Here is an 18,243-nt window from a genome sequence, read left to right as displayed (position 1 = left end):
CCTCATGTTACATCTATTTGCTTAAACATTTCAAGCTTTCTTTACCATTTTTTTTCTTCACTGGACCAACAGCACTGATGGATGGTACCGCCTCCAGGGCTTCAGAATCAAAAGTAGCTGGTGGTGGAACATAGCCAGGGGTTGCTGAAAGAGCCCAAATGTAGAAAATTGGTTAGTTCATTTCCTAARTAACAAAATATCAGCAAGGTATGTATCCAGAGGAAGTACCCCATACCTCACTGTCCTGGTGAATGTCCCCCTGCTCTTATGTTCTGGTGCATTTGGCTCCAATCACCCTCACCATATTTGCACACTACCCTGGAATTATAATTCTTTTCATTCCACTGGTCAGGGAAGATAACAAAAGTTGGGCTGTCTTTGGACATTTGTCCATGTTAGTGATGCTAAAAAAGCTCTGCCACATCTGAGTCCTTTCCTTGCTGCCCCTGTAGTGCTACTGGAGCAATTTAAAGGTGTTGATGCTGCTCTCTATCTAGGATGGAGTTTATCTGTTGATTTACAAACACAGATCATAATGGAAAGCTTGTTACAACTTGAATACCAGGGAAACATGCTGTTTCTTTAGGATAGAGGCTGGTTTATTCCAGTATCCACCATGTTCAAGCAGATTCTGTTAAGCCTGTATTGGAACAGTTGAAGAGGAACTGAAAGTACATACTCAGATGTTTTTGAGGACTTAAGAAGGGCAGTCTGGACTCAGACGAACTGAAAATAGTAGCTATTGCTGCATGAACTCTTGGGYCGCTGCAAACATGCAGCATATACTTCTTTCACTGATGTTTTAGTCAATACCTTTCTCTTTGCAGCTGGGGCAGATGCAGAACATACATTCACATACAAATTCTTCACAACAGACTGTGTAACTCAACTGCAGTCAATCGCATATTTGCTTCATGCTGAATCTGTGTTTTGGAACCAACTCACCTGCTAAGCATTTTCCCAGCACATTCTGCAACTCTGTGATGTTCTGTAGACGAATCAAAACTTTCCCCTTCATCTCAGCATCCTGTTGCTTGCAGAAGGCATTTACAACCTAYAGACACAAACCAAACCTACTACCAATAAGAGAGATTTCTACTCCTTTTTACTACTTTTTGTTTTCAGATTAACATCCTCAAATGCCGAATAAGCACACAATATTTAGTACAAGTGGCCTGTGTGACTCGACTCAGACTGCATGAAAAAAGCTCTTCAGAAGCCGAGGAGAAGGTAATATGGACATAATGGATACCATCTATGGGGAGCAATAGGGCAAAACCTACAAGTCAAGTTTTAACAAAAGAAGAGGAACTAGCAGACAGCTGGTTTTTTTTTTTAACTCTAGAGAGAGGGTTTTCTACAGTAATAAGAAACAGACATCTTCCTAGAAGAACATTTCTGGGTATGGCTCAGAAGTTGCACAGGAGTAAAAATGTGATGTCCAGAAGGAACAAGTTTTAGAGGGACAGAACTTGCGGAAGCCTACATCTGTGAACACCTTCCTGCATTTAGGAAAAAGGCAGAACTGTTAATAGTCACTGGCTCCCCTGAAAATGGAGAGTGTCTAGTTGTACCAGCCAAGCTCTCCTTTACAGTGCATGTTGATAATTTTGTACTGCTACTTGTGGCAATGGTGACTCCTCAGCTTCCCAGTCTGCCAAGAGAGAGGCAGTCTCATGAGAAGAGCAGGGGGGACTAGGATGTAGAACTGCACCAACATAGCTGGCTCTCTGACAGTGCTCATATACTCAGAATAATCCTAGCAAGGAACATACCAACTGGTCTCTGATGTTAGCAAATACATGGTCCAAATCTGCCTGAAGTCACTGCTATTCAGTGTTTTATAAGTTCAGAGAGGTAAAAAACAAAGCACAGAATCACAGAAGAATTTAGTCTGGAAGGGACCTCTGCAGGCCTCTAGTCCAAYACCCTGCTCAAAGTAGAGTCATCTAGAACAGCTTGCTTAGGACCTTTGGCAGTTCAGCACTGAACATCTCCAAGGAYGGAAATCTCAACTTCTGCAGAAGTGGAGTACAACCCTGTTCCAGTATTTGACCACCCTTATGATGAAAGTTTTTCTTTTTATCTGGTCAGGATTTCCCCCCTTTCAAATCATGATTGTCACCACTTGTCCTTTTGCTGCACAACTCTGGGAAGAATCTGGCTCCATCTTCTCTATACACTCCTATTAGGTAGTAGGAGACCACAGTAGAAGACCACAGTATGTTCTCACCTTCCCATAAACCCAGTTTTTCTAGTCTCTCCTCATCTCATATGGTCCAGCTCCTCCTCATCTTGGCAGCTTCTGCTGAACTCACTCCAGTATATCAAGGGGAGCCCCAAACTGGACACAGTACTGCAGATGATGTCTCACACGTGCTAAGTAGAGTGGAATAATCTCATCTTTAGACCTGATGGCTACTCTTCTGCTAATGCATTAGGGAGAGACTAGCCTCTCTTTCTGATGCCTCACTCTCCCTCACTCTCCTACTGGGGCTTCCACTCACCTCATAGTTGAGATATAGTTGGGGTTTATGAGATCCTGCCTGCAGCATTGAAATTCATTTTCATATACTCAAATGAATCACAGTGTACAGTTTGCAGCTAAGCAGCAGCAGAAAACATCGGCAAGGCAGTGCTTTGAGACTGCCCAAGAACAGCACAGTTGCTGCTAGCAGCAGCATACAGGTTAAATGGTAGCAAAGAGAAGGTGGAGAGAGCACCAAGATCTTGCTGGAAGAGATTCCCAAAGACTCTTCCTCAATAAGAACTGCACCTTTGAAGTCCAAAGCTAAGGTTTCTAAATGCTACTCCTCAGTGCTGCTCCAAAATCTGCAGAYGAGACTCCAAACCAACTCTACTCACCTCACGGAACCAGTTGAGAGCATAGAACAGAAGTGAGCACAGAAATTCCCTTTCCTGCTTGGAGAGAGAATCCAGCTTCCCTTCAACCTCCAAGTCAGTCAGATAGAGGGGGCAACCTGGGGAAGAGCAGGAAGAGGATGCGTTGGAGTGGTTTTGCTTCCCCATACTCTGATCTTTTGGTCTTTGTATGGACAGTGCATCTTCTTAGTGTCTGTATCAATGCCAATAATCATTCAGAATAAACCCAGTCACTATCTCCAGAGAGAGCAGTTGTCTCCTTTGCCTCCCCTCTGCTTTGTAGGCAACAGAGTGCCTAAGCCTCCCTCACAAATCGAACACCTTTTTCCATGACTGCAGGAAGTCTTTGCAGATCTGTGACAAGAACAAGTCAGCCAGATGGGCTTTGCTAAAAGTCCATTTTCCATACCTAACAAGGCATCAATCTCCTCCAGGCTCCCATTGTTTTGCTCTCCAGTGTAGAGTCTCAGCAATCGGAAAGAGGGCGACAGACATATTGGCGATATTACCCTGGAAAAAAAACAGRAGTGGAGCAGGTTGTATGTTTTCACATATATTCAGGACACCCATCACTTATCCCTGTGTGCCTTGCCCTTCTACACTGCCTTTTCTATGCTTTCTACTTTGTTTTACAGAAGTCTCAGCGTTGCACAGCAGAAATACACCACACTGGAATTGTTTTTCTTGGCTTTGCTCCCAATAGACAAAGAAAAAAAAAAAAAGTTTATGATCATCAATTACTTGGAAAAGTGTTACACTTAACCAAAAATGAGGTCAGATTTGTTTCTCATAGAAATCGAAGTATACAAAATTACACAAAAGACAGTAACTTCCTTTAACATTTTCCAGCATCCTGCTGCTCACATTCTGAGTGAGGAAAATTAATATTTTTCCACAGAAGCAAATAAAGTGGCTATATTTGCTTGATATTTATACAAAATAGTGATGTCTTTTTTTCAAGCACATCTAAAATCTCAGTCCTGCAGGATGTTAAAGTGTCGGTTAAAAAAATTCTCCTATTTTTTTTAAACTTTGATACCCTATGGTTTCATTAGATGTTTCTATTTCTTAGATGCCTCTTACTTTATCTCCCACCCACCAAGTCTTTGTTTCTCAGTCAAATTTCACTTGTTGCCACATGTTTGTGGTTGTGATCAGGAGTACAGTCCAGGTGCAACTGAAGGGTGAGAACGAGTCACAGAATAGTTGGGGTTGGAAGGACCTCTGGTGATCATCTGGTCCAGCCCTCCTGCTCAGTCACCTACAGCAGGTTGCCTAGGACTGTGTCCAGTTGGCTTTTGAATAACTCTAAGGATGGAGACCCAACAACCTCTCTGGGCAATCTGTTCCAGTGTTCAGTCATCCTCACAGCGAAGAAGTGTTTTCTTACATTCAGATGGAATTTCCTGTTTCAATTTGCACCCATTGCCTCCTGTCCCATCACTGGGCACCACTGAGAAGAATCTGACTCCATCTTCTTTACATCCTCCCATCATATATTTATAAACATTTGTAAGATTCCCCCTGAGCCTCCTCTTCTCTAGGCTAAACTGTCCCAGCTCCCTCACCCTCTCCTCATAAGACAGAAGCTCCAAGTCCTTCATCATCTTTGTGGCATTTGTTGGACTCGCTCCAGCAGGTTCACGTCTTTCTTGTACTGTGGAGCCCAGAAGTGGACACAGCACTACAGATATGTCCTCACCAGTGCTGAGTAGAATAGAAGGATCACCTCCCTTGACCTGCTGACAACACTCTTCCTAATACACCCCATGATACCATTCGCCTTCTTGGCCATGAGAACATATTGCTGGCTCATGATCAGCTTGTTGTCCACCAAAACTCCCAGGTCCTTCACTGCAGAGCTGCTTTCCAGCAGGTCAGCCCCTAGCCCATAGTGCACCCTGCAAGACCCTGCACTTGCCCTTGTTGAACCTCATGAGATTCCTCTCTGCCCAAATCATGTGCCACCGACACACGCTAAGTCTTTGGTGACTGTGCTTGAGAATCATTGGTCAAAAACGAATTTTGCCAGCTCAGAGTTGCCTATCCCCAGTGTATGGGGTATGAGTATGGTCCCCAGTATTTCACTAACAATAGAAGAAAGAGCTATTTGACAAATAGGAAATATTTGTCATATTTGACAGATGGAACAGGAGGCTGAGACCCAATATTATTTACTCAAGATCATCTAGACAGCCTGAGACAGAACAGTCTGTCAGTTCTCAATAACAAGCTTATACCTCTAGACCTACCTGGACATGTCTAACAACAGAAAAAGGACAAGAACACAGGAAACAACTTCTCCACCCTGGTCCTAATCAGGCATTTTGGCAGGCAGGATTGTGCACAGTGCACTGCACCAAATGAAAACCTAACTTCTTTAACTATGAAACAACTGCAAAGTACAAGTGTCAAAGTACCTTTTACTTGGGTTACTCACTCCATCATTGACCTTGCCAAGCTCACTCTGTGACACCAATGGTAAGAGGTTAATAGCAATTGCTCCCTGACTTTCATCTTCATCCAGATTATACAAAGACTTCAATGGGAACAAGAACATACTGCAGGGAAAGAAAACAAAATTATTTGAGGGGATCATCATGTTGACAAACACAGTTCTTGATAACAGAAACATTACTAATACTGAGCCTGTGTTTAGCATACCCATCCACTGTGGGGTTGAGATCCACCACAAAGTCACTGGGAAAGTCCTCTACCAAACTCTTCCCAAACTGGTCCTATTAAGAGAGGAAAAAACTGCTCAACAAAGGGGCTCAGTGAAGAAAACTGCAACAGCACTGCTGGAAAATGCAGAAGATAAGGCCAAGCAAATGTGCCCTGGAACAACCACAGCAGTGAAGTCCACAACTGCAAGGAGAACCAGGGCCTGCCCTTTAGAAGCAAAACCAGGAAACGTTATCAAGTATGCACAACCAATATTTTCCATGCTCTTCAGAGGAGGGCTTGCTTGTGAGCTCCCCAATGCAACAGGGAGGCAGAGGAGCCAGCTGAAAGAAGAAACCAGCTATGGAAAGTTCTCTATCCTAAGAACTGATCATCAGGGTGAAAAACTATAAAGCATTAGCAAAGTTTTGTTTCATGTGTCCCACGTACTTCACACACTTACATTGTTAGCAACGATATATTAATGGGTGTGACAAAGTCTGGACAAACAAATTACGAAGAGACCAAAAAAGGTCTGCTCCGCACCAGTTGCATTTCAGGGGACTTGCATTTCTAGCCTCAGGTGTGGAGCTACTTTGAGTGATTGTCAGCATTTCTCAACTCCCTAGTCACCTTCCCTCATACTAAAATATACTTCCTGCTCTCTGTAACCAGCAGTGTAAACTGCGCTGTGCCACTACAAAGCCTGATGCCACAGAGAGAKATCAATTCTACAATTCCCATGCTCTCCTAAGCCCCAAGATGACTTTCTACTTTTCTGGTAGGCACAGCACACATGCAAGAGAATTCCTAGGAAGAAGAGATGCCCAGTGGCCTCTGCAAATTTCTTCCTATTGCCATAATTCCTCACCGTGGCTCCTCCAAGTCCTTAGACATCAGATAGTCTTAACTGTCTGACAGAAAGCCAATTTCAATACTAAGCTGAAAGTTGTTTCAAGTTTACCTTTATCTATGATCCTCAACTGCATGCTCTAAAATGTCATTTAATTTCCTTTAAAAGGTTCCCTCCTTCCTGCTATCATGTAAAAGTGAATATGAATGAAATCATTAAAGCACAGTGGGAAAGGAGCATATCTGCCAGAATCAAAAAACAAAAACAGCAACAAAAAAACAACAAAAAAACCACAAACAAACAAACCAAAAAAGAGTTGAAAGARGATTTTGTATCTAAGCAGTCTCTTACAGGACTCTCAAACGTTCCTACAACAAAAAGTTCTCGGACTGGAGTGAAATCCTCAGATTGACCCCATCCTAGTAACACTTGAAAAACTGCATGTTTCTGAAGAATTCGTTTAAATGATTAGGTTCAAACCACTCTAACCATACCAGGAGCTGCAGGTCCAAATTCCCTCTCTGCTTCTCAATCAAGTTGGCAAGTTCATCATAGTACAAAGCCAAGGCCTCTGGTGTTTGCTCACAGCAGAAGCCCACAAGGTCCAACAAGGTGGAAAGCTGAAAGAGAAAGAGCAGCCTACACAGACGAGTACAATACTTGGATATACTGAAGCTTTTACCTTGATTCCCTACCCTTTATCCTGAGGATGTCTGAGAGCTTCAGCCCATGGTGTCACGTCTTACAGAGACTCAGTTTTAACAAGTAATATTTGCCTTTTAAGGACTGGCCATGCTCCACTATGGAATAACATACAGAAGTCTACCCAGAGCCACCCTTAAATAGGGTACCGGCCTTAGAAGATGGTTCTAACAGAATTAAGGAAAAAGCAGGCTAGGCCAATCCTATACCATGAAAGCGGTTTCTCTGGATGACCTGAAATGCACTGCTGCCAAGCTCTGGAAAAGGCAAAAATTGTCTTTCACTTACCGAGCCAAATTATCCTGTTTCTCTCATTTATATTTAAAATGAAGTCTGGGCAGGAGACTTTCACTAGATGTTTGCAGTACTGTTTGTCCTGGGCTGGCAAGACCAGTGAGTCCTATCTAAATACAAGCCCTTGCTTCTCTAAGGCCATTTTTCACAGATTCTTGGCTCTGCAKTAACATGCAACAATCCTAGGCCTACTAGATATAACTCCCAACAGATCTGTATTTCTTTGCCAAGGCTGTGCCTCCAGTCAAATCTCTGTATCTGCCCTTTCTCCCACACTGCCTGCAGCATGTACCCGTTATTGGCACTCACCTGCCCATCACGCTCATTGTTCAGCTCTGATCTCTCCAGTGAACCATCTCCTTCATTTCTGAAAGCAATCAATAATCCTTTTTTTTGCTTTATAACACTAAGAGCAAAATGCACTCATACAGACAGGGTTCCCTCTCCAGAAATTGAAGAATTACATATGAAAAAGATGCACTTTGGAACATTATTAAGGAAAGACTTGCTGCTGTTTAGCTCTTTCAGGACAAGATTCGTGGGTTTATTTTCGCAATCTGTTGGAACCTATGAAAACCTTAGTCCTCTAGTCATCACTTCCTCCAAAGGCCAAAGTACCTCACCTTACCATCGGTCTGTTTCTAATATCTGCAAGTGTACATTTGGACAACTACTCAAATTCCTGTTGCTTACTCGCAGGATTCAGAAGGGTAGTTTTTCCTCTGATAATTTGGCTTTTGAGTCTGTCTCCTCCAATATGCTTCTAAGAAATCAGAGAGAATGCTGAGTAAAGTACACCCAGATTCAATGTGCTGCAAAGATCTTTCTCAAGGGCCAGCAGACAAATTTTCCCCACATGCTTGGATCAGACTGGGGAGTTCGGAAGGAATTTCTCCACAGATCAGATAGAGTTTCTCCTTTTTCTTGAAGCACAGAACACACTCCACCAGCTGGGATTATCTGTGCATATTTTATCCAGCAAATTACCTGCCACTGAAGGTGCCTTGAGGCACTCTTTTTTTTTTCTGCCTGTAGTCTACATTTTAGGATTTTCTAAATTGCTTCTTGAACTCTGAGACTTAAACTGGTGCCTCTGAATTAGCAAATCTGATGTCACTGCTATGGAAGCAGTTATCAAGAAGTCCACTGAGTGGAGCTGGAGCTAAGATAAGCTTTTCTCTCCATGTAATAAACAGTAAAAGCATTTTATAAAGAAGTGCAAAAGGAGCAAGTTAAGCAAGTTTTTCCAACTCTGGTCAAATCTTTCTGTTCCAAGTGCTTTAATCATTGTCACAGCTTGCCTGGTTTATCAATATTACTTGTCAATGATTTACAGAATACTTCAGAAATTGTCATGCCAATGTCCAGTACAGCAGCAACAATCTTTCTTCTCACTTCTGTTTGAGATTTCCCTATATTCAAATACGGAGGACATTAAACTATACAGCCTAAGTGTTAGAAACTAATTTGCATTCAGTGCATCATAGTGTCCAAACTTTTTTCTAAGTAATAGAACTTACTGGAACTGTAACAGAACTGACCGGCATTGCTGGTGCCAGTCAAGACATCCACGAATAAGCATTAACAAGAAATTCAGAATGCCTTCAAAATTAGTAGCAGGAGAGCAGTATTAAAAAAGCTGCAGCACAAAACATTGCAATTTGCAGAAAAGACTTTTATATTATTGGATTTGACCAAGATCTGCCTACGCTAAAAGGCAATGCCCCACTCTCTTTGTCCCTCCTCACCAAGCTTGGTCTTAAAGCATGTTAAATTCAGGTTTTCTACATTCTCTCTCACCTTTTTAGTGCCATACTGCCTATCATGGTAACAGCACCAATAATCCCCATTTGTTTATGGTTAGGGACAGTGCTGGAGAGCCATTTCCTGATCACCATGTGCATGTCATCCTAAAGAGAAAGACACAAACAGTCATCACACAGGCATTTACGTGCATCAGTGACAGTGCTATCAGCATCATCACTTAATGTCCTCTCCAAAGGTTGCAAGATTGTTTACAAAGCTGTAATTCCAATAAAAGGAAAGAACATGCAGTGACACCCTTTATCATGAAAATACTGCTCACAACTCTAGATAAGACTGCAAACAGTATTAAAAATGGCTTGCTTTGACTTTGTCCTAATTAATACACAGAGCATGTAGTTGATTCAGACTTCATCCATGTGGAACAAAAAAAAATTGGTATATGGTCTTAAGGCCCTTCACACACCAAGAGCAGCTCCAGAGTTGCCCTGTAAAACAGTGTCAGCTCCAGGAGGCTCAGGGAAGGAGCAGGTTTTGGTGACAGTCCAAAGATATCCCCAGGTAGCAGCACACCAGATACTGGGATTGAGATACTCCTCATGGCTGCCACCTTTGTCTTTTGTGTGAGTAAACATAACTGTATGACTGTAAAAGCTTCTCTGAAGCAGCTCTGCAAGGCCATGGCAAGTGTCAGTGCAGTATGCTCTACAAGTAACAGTTGTGCCAAAGTGGTTAATCAATTGCACTTTCCCAAAATAGACATAAACAGCCGGAACACTAATGATAGACTAAGAGGTCTCCTGACACTGATAGCATGAAGAATACTTGGCCCTAGAAGTATGATGCTTCCAGAAAGTTGGGAGACTGCTCTTCTGAATGTGGAGAAGTCTAATATTTCTGAAAAGACTAAAGGCAAGCACAGAAATATGTGGCAGATTAGCCTCAGAAATCCAGAGTGCACCCACACTGCTAGCAGATGAATGATAATCAAGAAAGGCTCCCTTTTTGGAGAGATGAGGAGAGAACAGGTAACCACAGGCTCACATGGAACAGCCACCAAGATGGTCCAGAAGAGCCTCTCTGATGTGTTCTGTCTGATCCCTTAAACTTACAAATTAGAGGTGAAAAAAGGCAAAACTAGACAGCAATGGGAGAGGGCTACCAAGTGGGCCCTGACCRAAGCCAAGAAAGAGCTCATTTTCCAGATATGTAATGTTCATAATACTTCAAAGTATTAGAAGCAAGGATGGAACAAGAAATGCACTGAGCAGAAAACCTGCTTAATATAGCCAAATAGCTACAGTCCTGTGGCTAGCTTAAGCAGCAACTGCTGAAGAAGAACAGCAGTCTGAAGAGGAGAACAATTCAGCAACCCTGTCATGAGGAGGAGCATTCTCAAACTGCAAGACAGCATGTGAGTAAACTCAGAAGCCGCTTCATAGGAGAGGCAAAGATCTCACAGGCCTTTGAAAAATGTCATGGAATCAAACCTGCCCTGGCTACATTGATGCTTATTAGCTATCCCTATCAGTAAGTCCCAGAACATCAGTCCCAACAATGGCCTAAACAGTCTGGCAAGGGAGGAGACTGGTCTGTAAAAAGATACTCAGATACTTTAGAATTCCTGAAAAGGAGTTAGCATTAGCTCTAATTGGATAGTGGTCTTGAGGCAGAGGAGATGGATGTTGGAGATATGTTACACAACCAGTGGCAACAAGACAGGTGATCAAACTGGTAGCAGAGGAAAGGATGGCTATGCCATCTTTTCTTGATGTCTGCTAAACAAGATGCTTCTGGAATGACATGTGCAGCGCTAGGACAAATGCCTCATCTGCCTGGAGTGATTCTGGCACCCAAAAGGCATTGGCTTTAGAAGCACAGTTAAGAGAAGGCAAAGAGGAAGACAGTTTCCAGGATACTGATTTTTTTTTTTTTTTTTTTGGAGACCTAGGCCTGGAGTCTTTGGTACCACTGAGGACAGTGTTAAAGTGCCCATCTCTGGATCTCCACAATCACAATCCACAATCACAAACTCTCAGCACAGAATAAACTCTAGAGCTTACATTCCTGCCCATTCTTTCCACAACTCGAGCAAGTGATGAGCAGGACACTTCGCCTTGCATATTGCCAAGGTAATTATTACAAGTCACATACAGGAAAGAAACATTTGGGGCAAAGTCAGAAGGGAAGAGTTCAACAAGGAGTCAAGCCTACCAGACTGCTGAAAAACCTGGGCAGTAGAGTTCCAGTGAGAAGATCTGAAATCACTGCAGGCATGTTGTGTTTTATGTGCCACAGATTAGGAAGGAAGAGAGGAGAAACAACAGCACACTTTCCAAGATACTGAAAATTTTTCCTTTGTGGTCTCAAGAAAGTGTGCACAAGAATACCCACAACAAGTAGGAAGATTTTAAACCCAGACATTTTCACCGTGGAGAAAAAAAGAAAAAAAAGAAAAGAAAAAAAGAGCTCCAAAACAGTTTTATCTGATCACACACAGTCTAAACTCCTTCCTCCTACATCTCTGCTCACCTGAATATAGCTTCCATCTTGTCTCTGGCTGAATGCTAGCATGCTGAGAATGTAGAAAAGCTTGCGGATCTGGCATGGATTCAGTTTTTGTGTAGAGTCTAAAATGGTCTGTAAGAGAGAAACCACAAACTAGCTTAAATACTTCAAGAAGCCATTCCCAGAGTCCCAACAATATACCTACTGTAAATCACAGAGAAGTTGATTAACTGAATGTAGCTTTTTCTTGCACGTACAAAAAAGGTAAAGTTAAACAAACATACATGCAAAACTATTGCTCTGGCCTCAATTACAGCAGCTTATTGTTTCAGAGGCTGAATGAGAAGAATATACAGGCTACCACAAGCATTTTGAGAGTGCTCCAATCCATCTACTGACATCTATTTAGCTTCTATTACAGGTTTGGTCCCAGAGTTCAAAGTATTTGACAAAACGAACATGACTTATTTTGCTAATACTTCCATGACAAGCCCTGTAATGGCCAAGCCTCTAACCATTTGTGCAGTGTTTCAGAGAAAATAATTCCATTGTTTCCCAGAACAATGCTAGCTTTTCTGCCACCAGCCTGGTATTTTGCTAACATTAATTATTTTTCTCCTCCTACTTGCCAATCCTTAAGAACAGTTCAGAATGAGGCATTGAGTTTGACAAGGATGACAGCAGGATTAGATAACTCTCTTTGCTACCCTCAAGAAAAWTCATCCAGCTTTAAGATCGAAAAACAGTAGCGTGGGAAGATGATTCCTGCTAAAATCTGCATATTCACTCTCTGTTGAAGACACTCCAGCCCTGTGTAAGCCAGGTATCTGCAGCTCTACAGATCTTTTTGCAGGTAACTGGCTCAAGTGTCTCAACCACCTCCAATATGCATGTCAAACATGATACGTAGCTTGACCTTAAGGTCTTGCCAAAGCATCGATTAATATGTTTCACATAAAAGCTTTGCTAGTGCATCAACATTTGGCCCCTAGAAACTGTGACCATAGAAGATCTACCAGCACAAGAATGTGCAAACAAGGTYAGGAGGAAGATCGGATGATCTCAGTGGACTGCTGTGAGCAGGTGCTCCCCTGTTCACATTTTYCACAATGCATTCAACTAAGAGGAGTTTGAGGGCTGCTTCTTTCAAGAACTACTTTCAAATCTCAGTCCTTACCTCATCCTCCCTCTGCCTAGAGTCCTATTTCTCCCTTACTTTACAGATCGAAAATGCAACAGATTGCATGTAATTTCTTATGGCAGACTTGAACGTCTTTTAACATGTGTTGAACCAAGCAATTTACATTTAAAAATCAACCATCTAAACATGCAAAAAGCATGTAGCTTTCACACAGTGTATACTTTAACTGCATAATCCCCTGCCACYGTATGGGCTCAAAAAAAGCCCAAAGTCAAGGAGGTAGCAGGGAATACACGTACTCATATCCATCAAGGGCTCTTAAATACAGGATATCCTTAAACTACAAATCATCACAGATGGGAGAGCGTTCAAGGAAAGTATCACTATGTCCTTGCACTGCTGTTTTGCTCTCCCCTCACTTTTTACTATTTTTGGAAACGAACTGTTTGGCAGGCCTGACTCTACTTGGCTATTCTTACGAGTCAAAAACCCAAATTTTTCTCCCCATTTCAGTTTYAGGGCATGAGTCCTTTCCTGTCCCCACCATAAGCTTTGTTTTACAATTCAAAAGTATTGTCAATCTTTCAACATAGCAGAGGAGGCAGCAGGGAAGACAAGGGAAGATGGGTTTTTGTCAGGTATTTGAAATACCTGATTACATAGCTGTCTTAATAAAGACAAACCTAAAAATCATTTTCCTTCTATCATAGGTTTCACTACATATCTATGATTTTAGGTATTTTCCAATCTTTTCTCTTCTTCTATTTCATTTCTTCCTCTCAAAAAAAAATCACACAGATCTATCTAACAGCACACCCATTCATAGCAGACACTTTCTCCTTTTGATCACTTCATTTTTCAGAACAGTTAGCTTTATAATGATTGTTCCATTCGCTCTGTTTCTAGGAAGTGCAGATCTGTCAGATCTGTTCTAGATCTGGCACAGAGTAGTACAAGGGTCCTGAAATGCTGTCTGCCCCCAGAAAAGATACATTACCTTCACGAAGGTGGCATACCGCATCAGCAGGGATGGATGTAGAATCACCAGATCAGTGAGCACATCCAGAGAAATATCCACTTCTGCCTCATTTCCACTGCACACATGAGTCACCAAAGCACTCACAACTTCCTGAGGGAAAAAAAAAACAACATAGTGAAACATCAAGAAAAGGTGTCTGTTTTGCTTATATAAAATAAATAGATCGGGTACAGATAATCATATCAAAACTGAACCATGTTATTCTAACTCCCTTCTCAGTTCACAGCACAGTAAGTCCTAATATCCACAATACTGGCTTTCCTCTCGAGTCTCTATTTCATTCCCTTTCCAAAACTGGCCACTTCCATGAAGCTTCTCTTCATCAGTTTTTTCCTGCCTACTTGCTGATGTTCCTGCAAATGGTAGCTCTTTGCTACCATTACTGTGACCATCACATAAGATGATAAAAATCCATCTAGCTTTCTTAGGCATGTAGAATGTTGCACCTTACCAAGGATCACTGCTCTAACTACAGCAGCTTCAAATGTCTCAACTCTCTTTACCAACAGCAGTTCAAAACTGACATTTTTGTTTCATAAATCTTTTATGGTCTCACTTCAGCTAACTTCTGGACAGGGATCGCTATCCTCTCCCATCTATTCTCTGTGGTATTGAGTCTTTATATGTCACTCATTAAAGACTGTCAGTATTGCTAATACAGCCATTCTCTTTTGTAGGTCCCAATACAGTGTTATTACTAGACTCACTAGCTTGCTGCAGATGTACTGATGACAGCGTTCTTTCGTGTCTCAGGTTTTTCTCAATCGGTTTTTGTTTAAGTTTGCTATAGCAACTAGTACAGATGCCATGTTGGAAAAAGTCTTGATTGTAATCATACTATGCAAAATTTTTTTTTGAAGCCTCTGTACAGTGTCTTCAGTCCTCAAGTTTTCTAATATCAGTCTGTCATTGGGAACTCCAAGAGTTAAGTCTGTGATTATTTTGAAGAGTATGTGAAAGGACTGCAAGTTGGTCAGAGTTCTAAGAGGAATCTGTCTCAATGTTTTCATTACAGTAACTTCTCCATGGAAAATGATAAAAAGTTTCAATATGAACTACAATAATGGCTTTTTTAAATAGGAGAGCCTCAAAGTAACTAGGTAATACAACAAAAATAAGAACTCAAGAACACATCTCTGCTCACTGCGACCCCTGTGGGCAAGTCCAGGCTTCCAAGCTACATCTCAGACATCTTGATTGCTTTCTGAATTACAACAAAGCCAGCACGGTCCCCACTGCACCTTAAGTACTTTTCTTTCCCCCATCTCTGAGGCCAGTCTGTTTGCTCCCTGCTTCTCTCAGCAGTCTCTGTGCTTGAGTTGTTAGCTACCAGAGCCTTGCTGTGATTCTTCCTCAACTTGTTTGGACTTTTCCACAGCTCTGCAAAACCTCCCTCCTGCCTCAAGTCCTCTCCGCCCAAAGGACCGTGTCATATGTTCTAGGATAAACTGCAAACAAACACAGATAAAACAGATGCTATCCATCCCACCATACCTGCTGACAGTAAGAGTCAAAGGCTGCAAATGCTTGTTTATACATGCAGCTGCCAAAGGAAACCATGGCTGGGTGTGCAGAGTGCAGGAACATCTGAGCAAGTGTGAGAATTGAAGGAAAGAAATCTTTGATGACCTGAAATACAGACATGAAAGATGAAGGATTATTGCTGCTTGTTTTCAACACTCTTAGCTCTGAGAGAAAGAGTGTGCTACATCTCATCCTGAAAGTGTTTCTCCAGTTTAGTAGGTGTTTTCCTGAATTTTCTGACTGTCCTCTCTAGCAGAAATGATCAACAAGAGCTGATAGGGCACACTAGAATGAGTTTCTCTAACTTTGTCCACAGAAAGAATTTACAGATTAAGAACCCAATCTGCAATGCTGCAGAGCTCACAATAGCGTATCACTTATGGTGACACCAGGGAAGTCGCTTTACAACAACACATCACTAAATAAAAGCCTCGGGGCAGACGGTCTCTTGGCCTTATTTTAATACGAGGGTTCCATTATATCAAAATATTAAGGAAAAATCTAAGTTAATTTTTCAAGTGAGCTTTGTCACGCAGAGCTCCTTTGAGTAAGCTCTTATTCAGATATAAAGTGACCTAATCTACTTCATCTTAACTTATTCTAGAGGAGAATTAAACCAAAACTGAATTACAGCCACTTTTATTCAGAATAAGAGTGCTTAATTAAAGCATTAATGTAGTTTAATTATTTCACTTTAAATCCATAACTCAGTGTTTCTCATCTGCCACCCACCTCCTGACAAACAGCACTGTCTGTCCTTCTTCATTGAGCCTTTCAGTTTTCTCATAGTACTACCCAAAAATATACCATACACATACACATCTAGACCTAGAAAACATTGTATTGAAAAATTGTAAACAAACATATGAACTTCTAAAAATACTGTGGGACAGAGCATCATGTGAGGAACACAAAGTAAGGATCCTGAGCTGGAGTACATCAAGGTCAAGAGTTTTTGCATCAAAATAATAAGCCCGTCCAGTTCTAAGATCATCTCTAGAAAACCACAGCACACTTACAAYAGAGGACATGCCTTTTTGAAGATTTATCAGTTACCAAAAAGAGTAACTACAGCAGTAGGTGTATATAACGCAGTACAGGGCTAAATGATCATCTGACAAAATCTTTGAGAAAGAGTCCCAAAGTAGAATCTCAGCACTGACCAGGGAATGATTTTGGAAGGCACTCTGCATCAGCTGTTCTGGCACACAGCCAAGTCGAATTTTGTTCCTCAATACTTTCTCTGTTTGCTTCCTGTTCTTGGTGTTTGTAGAATGGATTAGGAGCAAAATTATCAGATCCAGAACCTTTCCAGAGGAAATAATCACCAATCATTATGCTGAAATGACATTAAACACACTAGACAACTACACACTTTGAAATTAAAACTAAGAAGAAAATCAAGAGCTCAAAAAGCCACCTCTGATAGTCACAACTGTAGAAAACATCAGTAGTAAACAAGGTAGAATCAAAGTAGRATAATTCTGTCCCTTGGGCTTTAGAAGGGATGAATTCAGAGTTACCAAAGATGGMTGTTGCACTAGAAATAACCCTAATAGCCATAGAACCACCCTTGCAACATCACTGGCAGTTTCTGCTCCAACTATAAAATTCTCTCTGTGACCATGGAAAAAGCCTTCGCAAACACCATTAGAAGGGGACACTCCCAGAGACAAGTACATAGTCAGAAGTATTACCTTATGGTCAGACGCAGACATGTTGTTCTCAATAGCCTAAGAGCAAAAAAAGCATGAAAACTGTTAACACTAGTGTACAATGCTACATTTCAAACCATGAGTGTTAAACAGCAAAAATGAGGCATTGAAGACCAATCAGAAAAGGCAGACCAAGAAAAATATTGTTCACATACTTCTCTCCTGTACAACAGAACATCTATCCAAAACAGAAAACCAAGTCTTGCCCAATAGTAAAGAATCCAGCACCCAAAGAAAGAGCATGAACATTCAGCTTGAATGAGGACATTCTCAAATAATATCAGGCTTGAAAAATGGACCTAAGGCACTGAGTAATAAAAGCCTGAGGACATGATGTCTTCTGATTTACATTGAAATGCCATTTAAAATTGAAATTTAGCACAATGCCAGCCAACATTCATTTTCAAGGGTCTTAAAAACTTCACAAGTTTAGTCTCAACATTTTTGCTGTCTTGCAGGTAGAAAAAATGAGATTTTTTTTTTTCAGAAAAACTCTCCCCTAAACCTGTAAACTCAGGTTTACCCTGCACCTAAAGTTTTGGGGTCTGTAGGGTAAAGCTAATACTGCCCAGTAGCTGCCTTGAAAGCACTTTGAAGTAACTGGGGAAGAAAGCAGACTCCCAAAAAAGCATAGCTAATTTGGAACACAGAATGAAATCTGTAGCAGTGAAAAAAACAGGTTAACACTTGTCTTTTGATATCATATTTGATTAAAGGAAAGGCTCAGGCTTCCAGGGATCCAACTACATAAGGCAAAAAAAAAGACTAAGAGTGCATCTGACCTTGACCCAAGCTTCAGAGACATCTTTCTGAAATCTCACAGCTAATTTGATTACATCAAAAAGGAGCTTCACACAATTCTGGGTGGTGGTTACTTGGCTCATGGAAGAACTGCAAACAATCAAAAAAAGAGACTGTTATTGTGACTACCGCAGTAAAAGGAACAAGTCACCCTAACATCACAGCAGCTACTTAAAGCAATACTTCTCTAGAAGGAACACTTTGGCAAGGACAGGGAGTTTCAGAAGAGAGTTTCAGAAGAACCTAGGAGCAGAGGTAGCAGCACCAGCTAACAATGTACTGAAGGGAACGTAAAGAGATGAGCCACCAGCAAAATTACTGCAAATGGACTTGTATAACCGTATGCAAATGCAAT

The 18,243-nt window shown here is 41.4% G+C and overlaps 1 protein-coding gene across 3 annotated transcripts in view; it reads right to left on the bottom strand.

Moving 5' to 3' along the window:
• Positions 1-18,243, bottom strand: part of FANCD2 (FA complementation group D2) — a 55,639-nt gene that overhangs the window by 23,052 nt on the left and 14,344 nt on the right. For all 3 annotated transcript variants that reach the window (XM_085316402.1, XM_085316403.1, XM_085316406.1), the window contains 15 exons: positions 17,870-17,978; positions 17,070-17,105; positions 16,536-16,679; positions 15,343-15,477; positions 13,807-13,938; positions 11,693-11,800; positions 9,197-9,306; positions 7,706-7,763; positions 6,895-7,020; positions 5,548-5,621; positions 5,304-5,444; positions 3,293-3,393; positions 2,866-2,981; positions 946-1,054; positions 46-144 (listed from right to left, as the gene is read on the bottom strand). In XM_085316402.1, coding sequence (XP_085172528.1) covers positions 46-144; positions 946-1,054; positions 2,866-2,981; positions 3,293-3,393; positions 5,304-5,444; positions 5,548-5,621; positions 6,895-7,020; positions 7,706-7,763; positions 9,197-9,306; positions 11,693-11,800; positions 13,807-13,938; positions 15,343-15,477; positions 16,536-16,679; positions 17,070-17,105; positions 17,870-17,978 — 1,598 coding nt within the window. The remainder of the gene's footprint in view (positions 1-45; positions 145-945; positions 1,055-2,865; positions 2,982-3,292; positions 3,394-5,303; positions 5,445-5,547; positions 5,622-6,894; positions 7,021-7,705; positions 7,764-9,196; positions 9,307-11,692; positions 11,801-13,806; positions 13,939-15,342; positions 15,478-16,535; positions 16,680-17,069; positions 17,106-17,869; positions 17,979-18,243) is intronic.

Source organism: Rhea americana, unplaced genomic scaffold (genome assembly GCF_003343005.1).
Source record: "Rhea americana isolate MKP2758 unplaced genomic scaffold, rheAme1 scaffold_469, whole genome shotgun sequence".
NCBI classification, from domain to species: domain Eukaryota; kingdom Metazoa; phylum Chordata; class Aves; order Rheiformes; family Rheidae; genus Rhea; species Rhea americana.
This window is presented reverse-complemented; position numbering and strand designations above follow the sequence as displayed.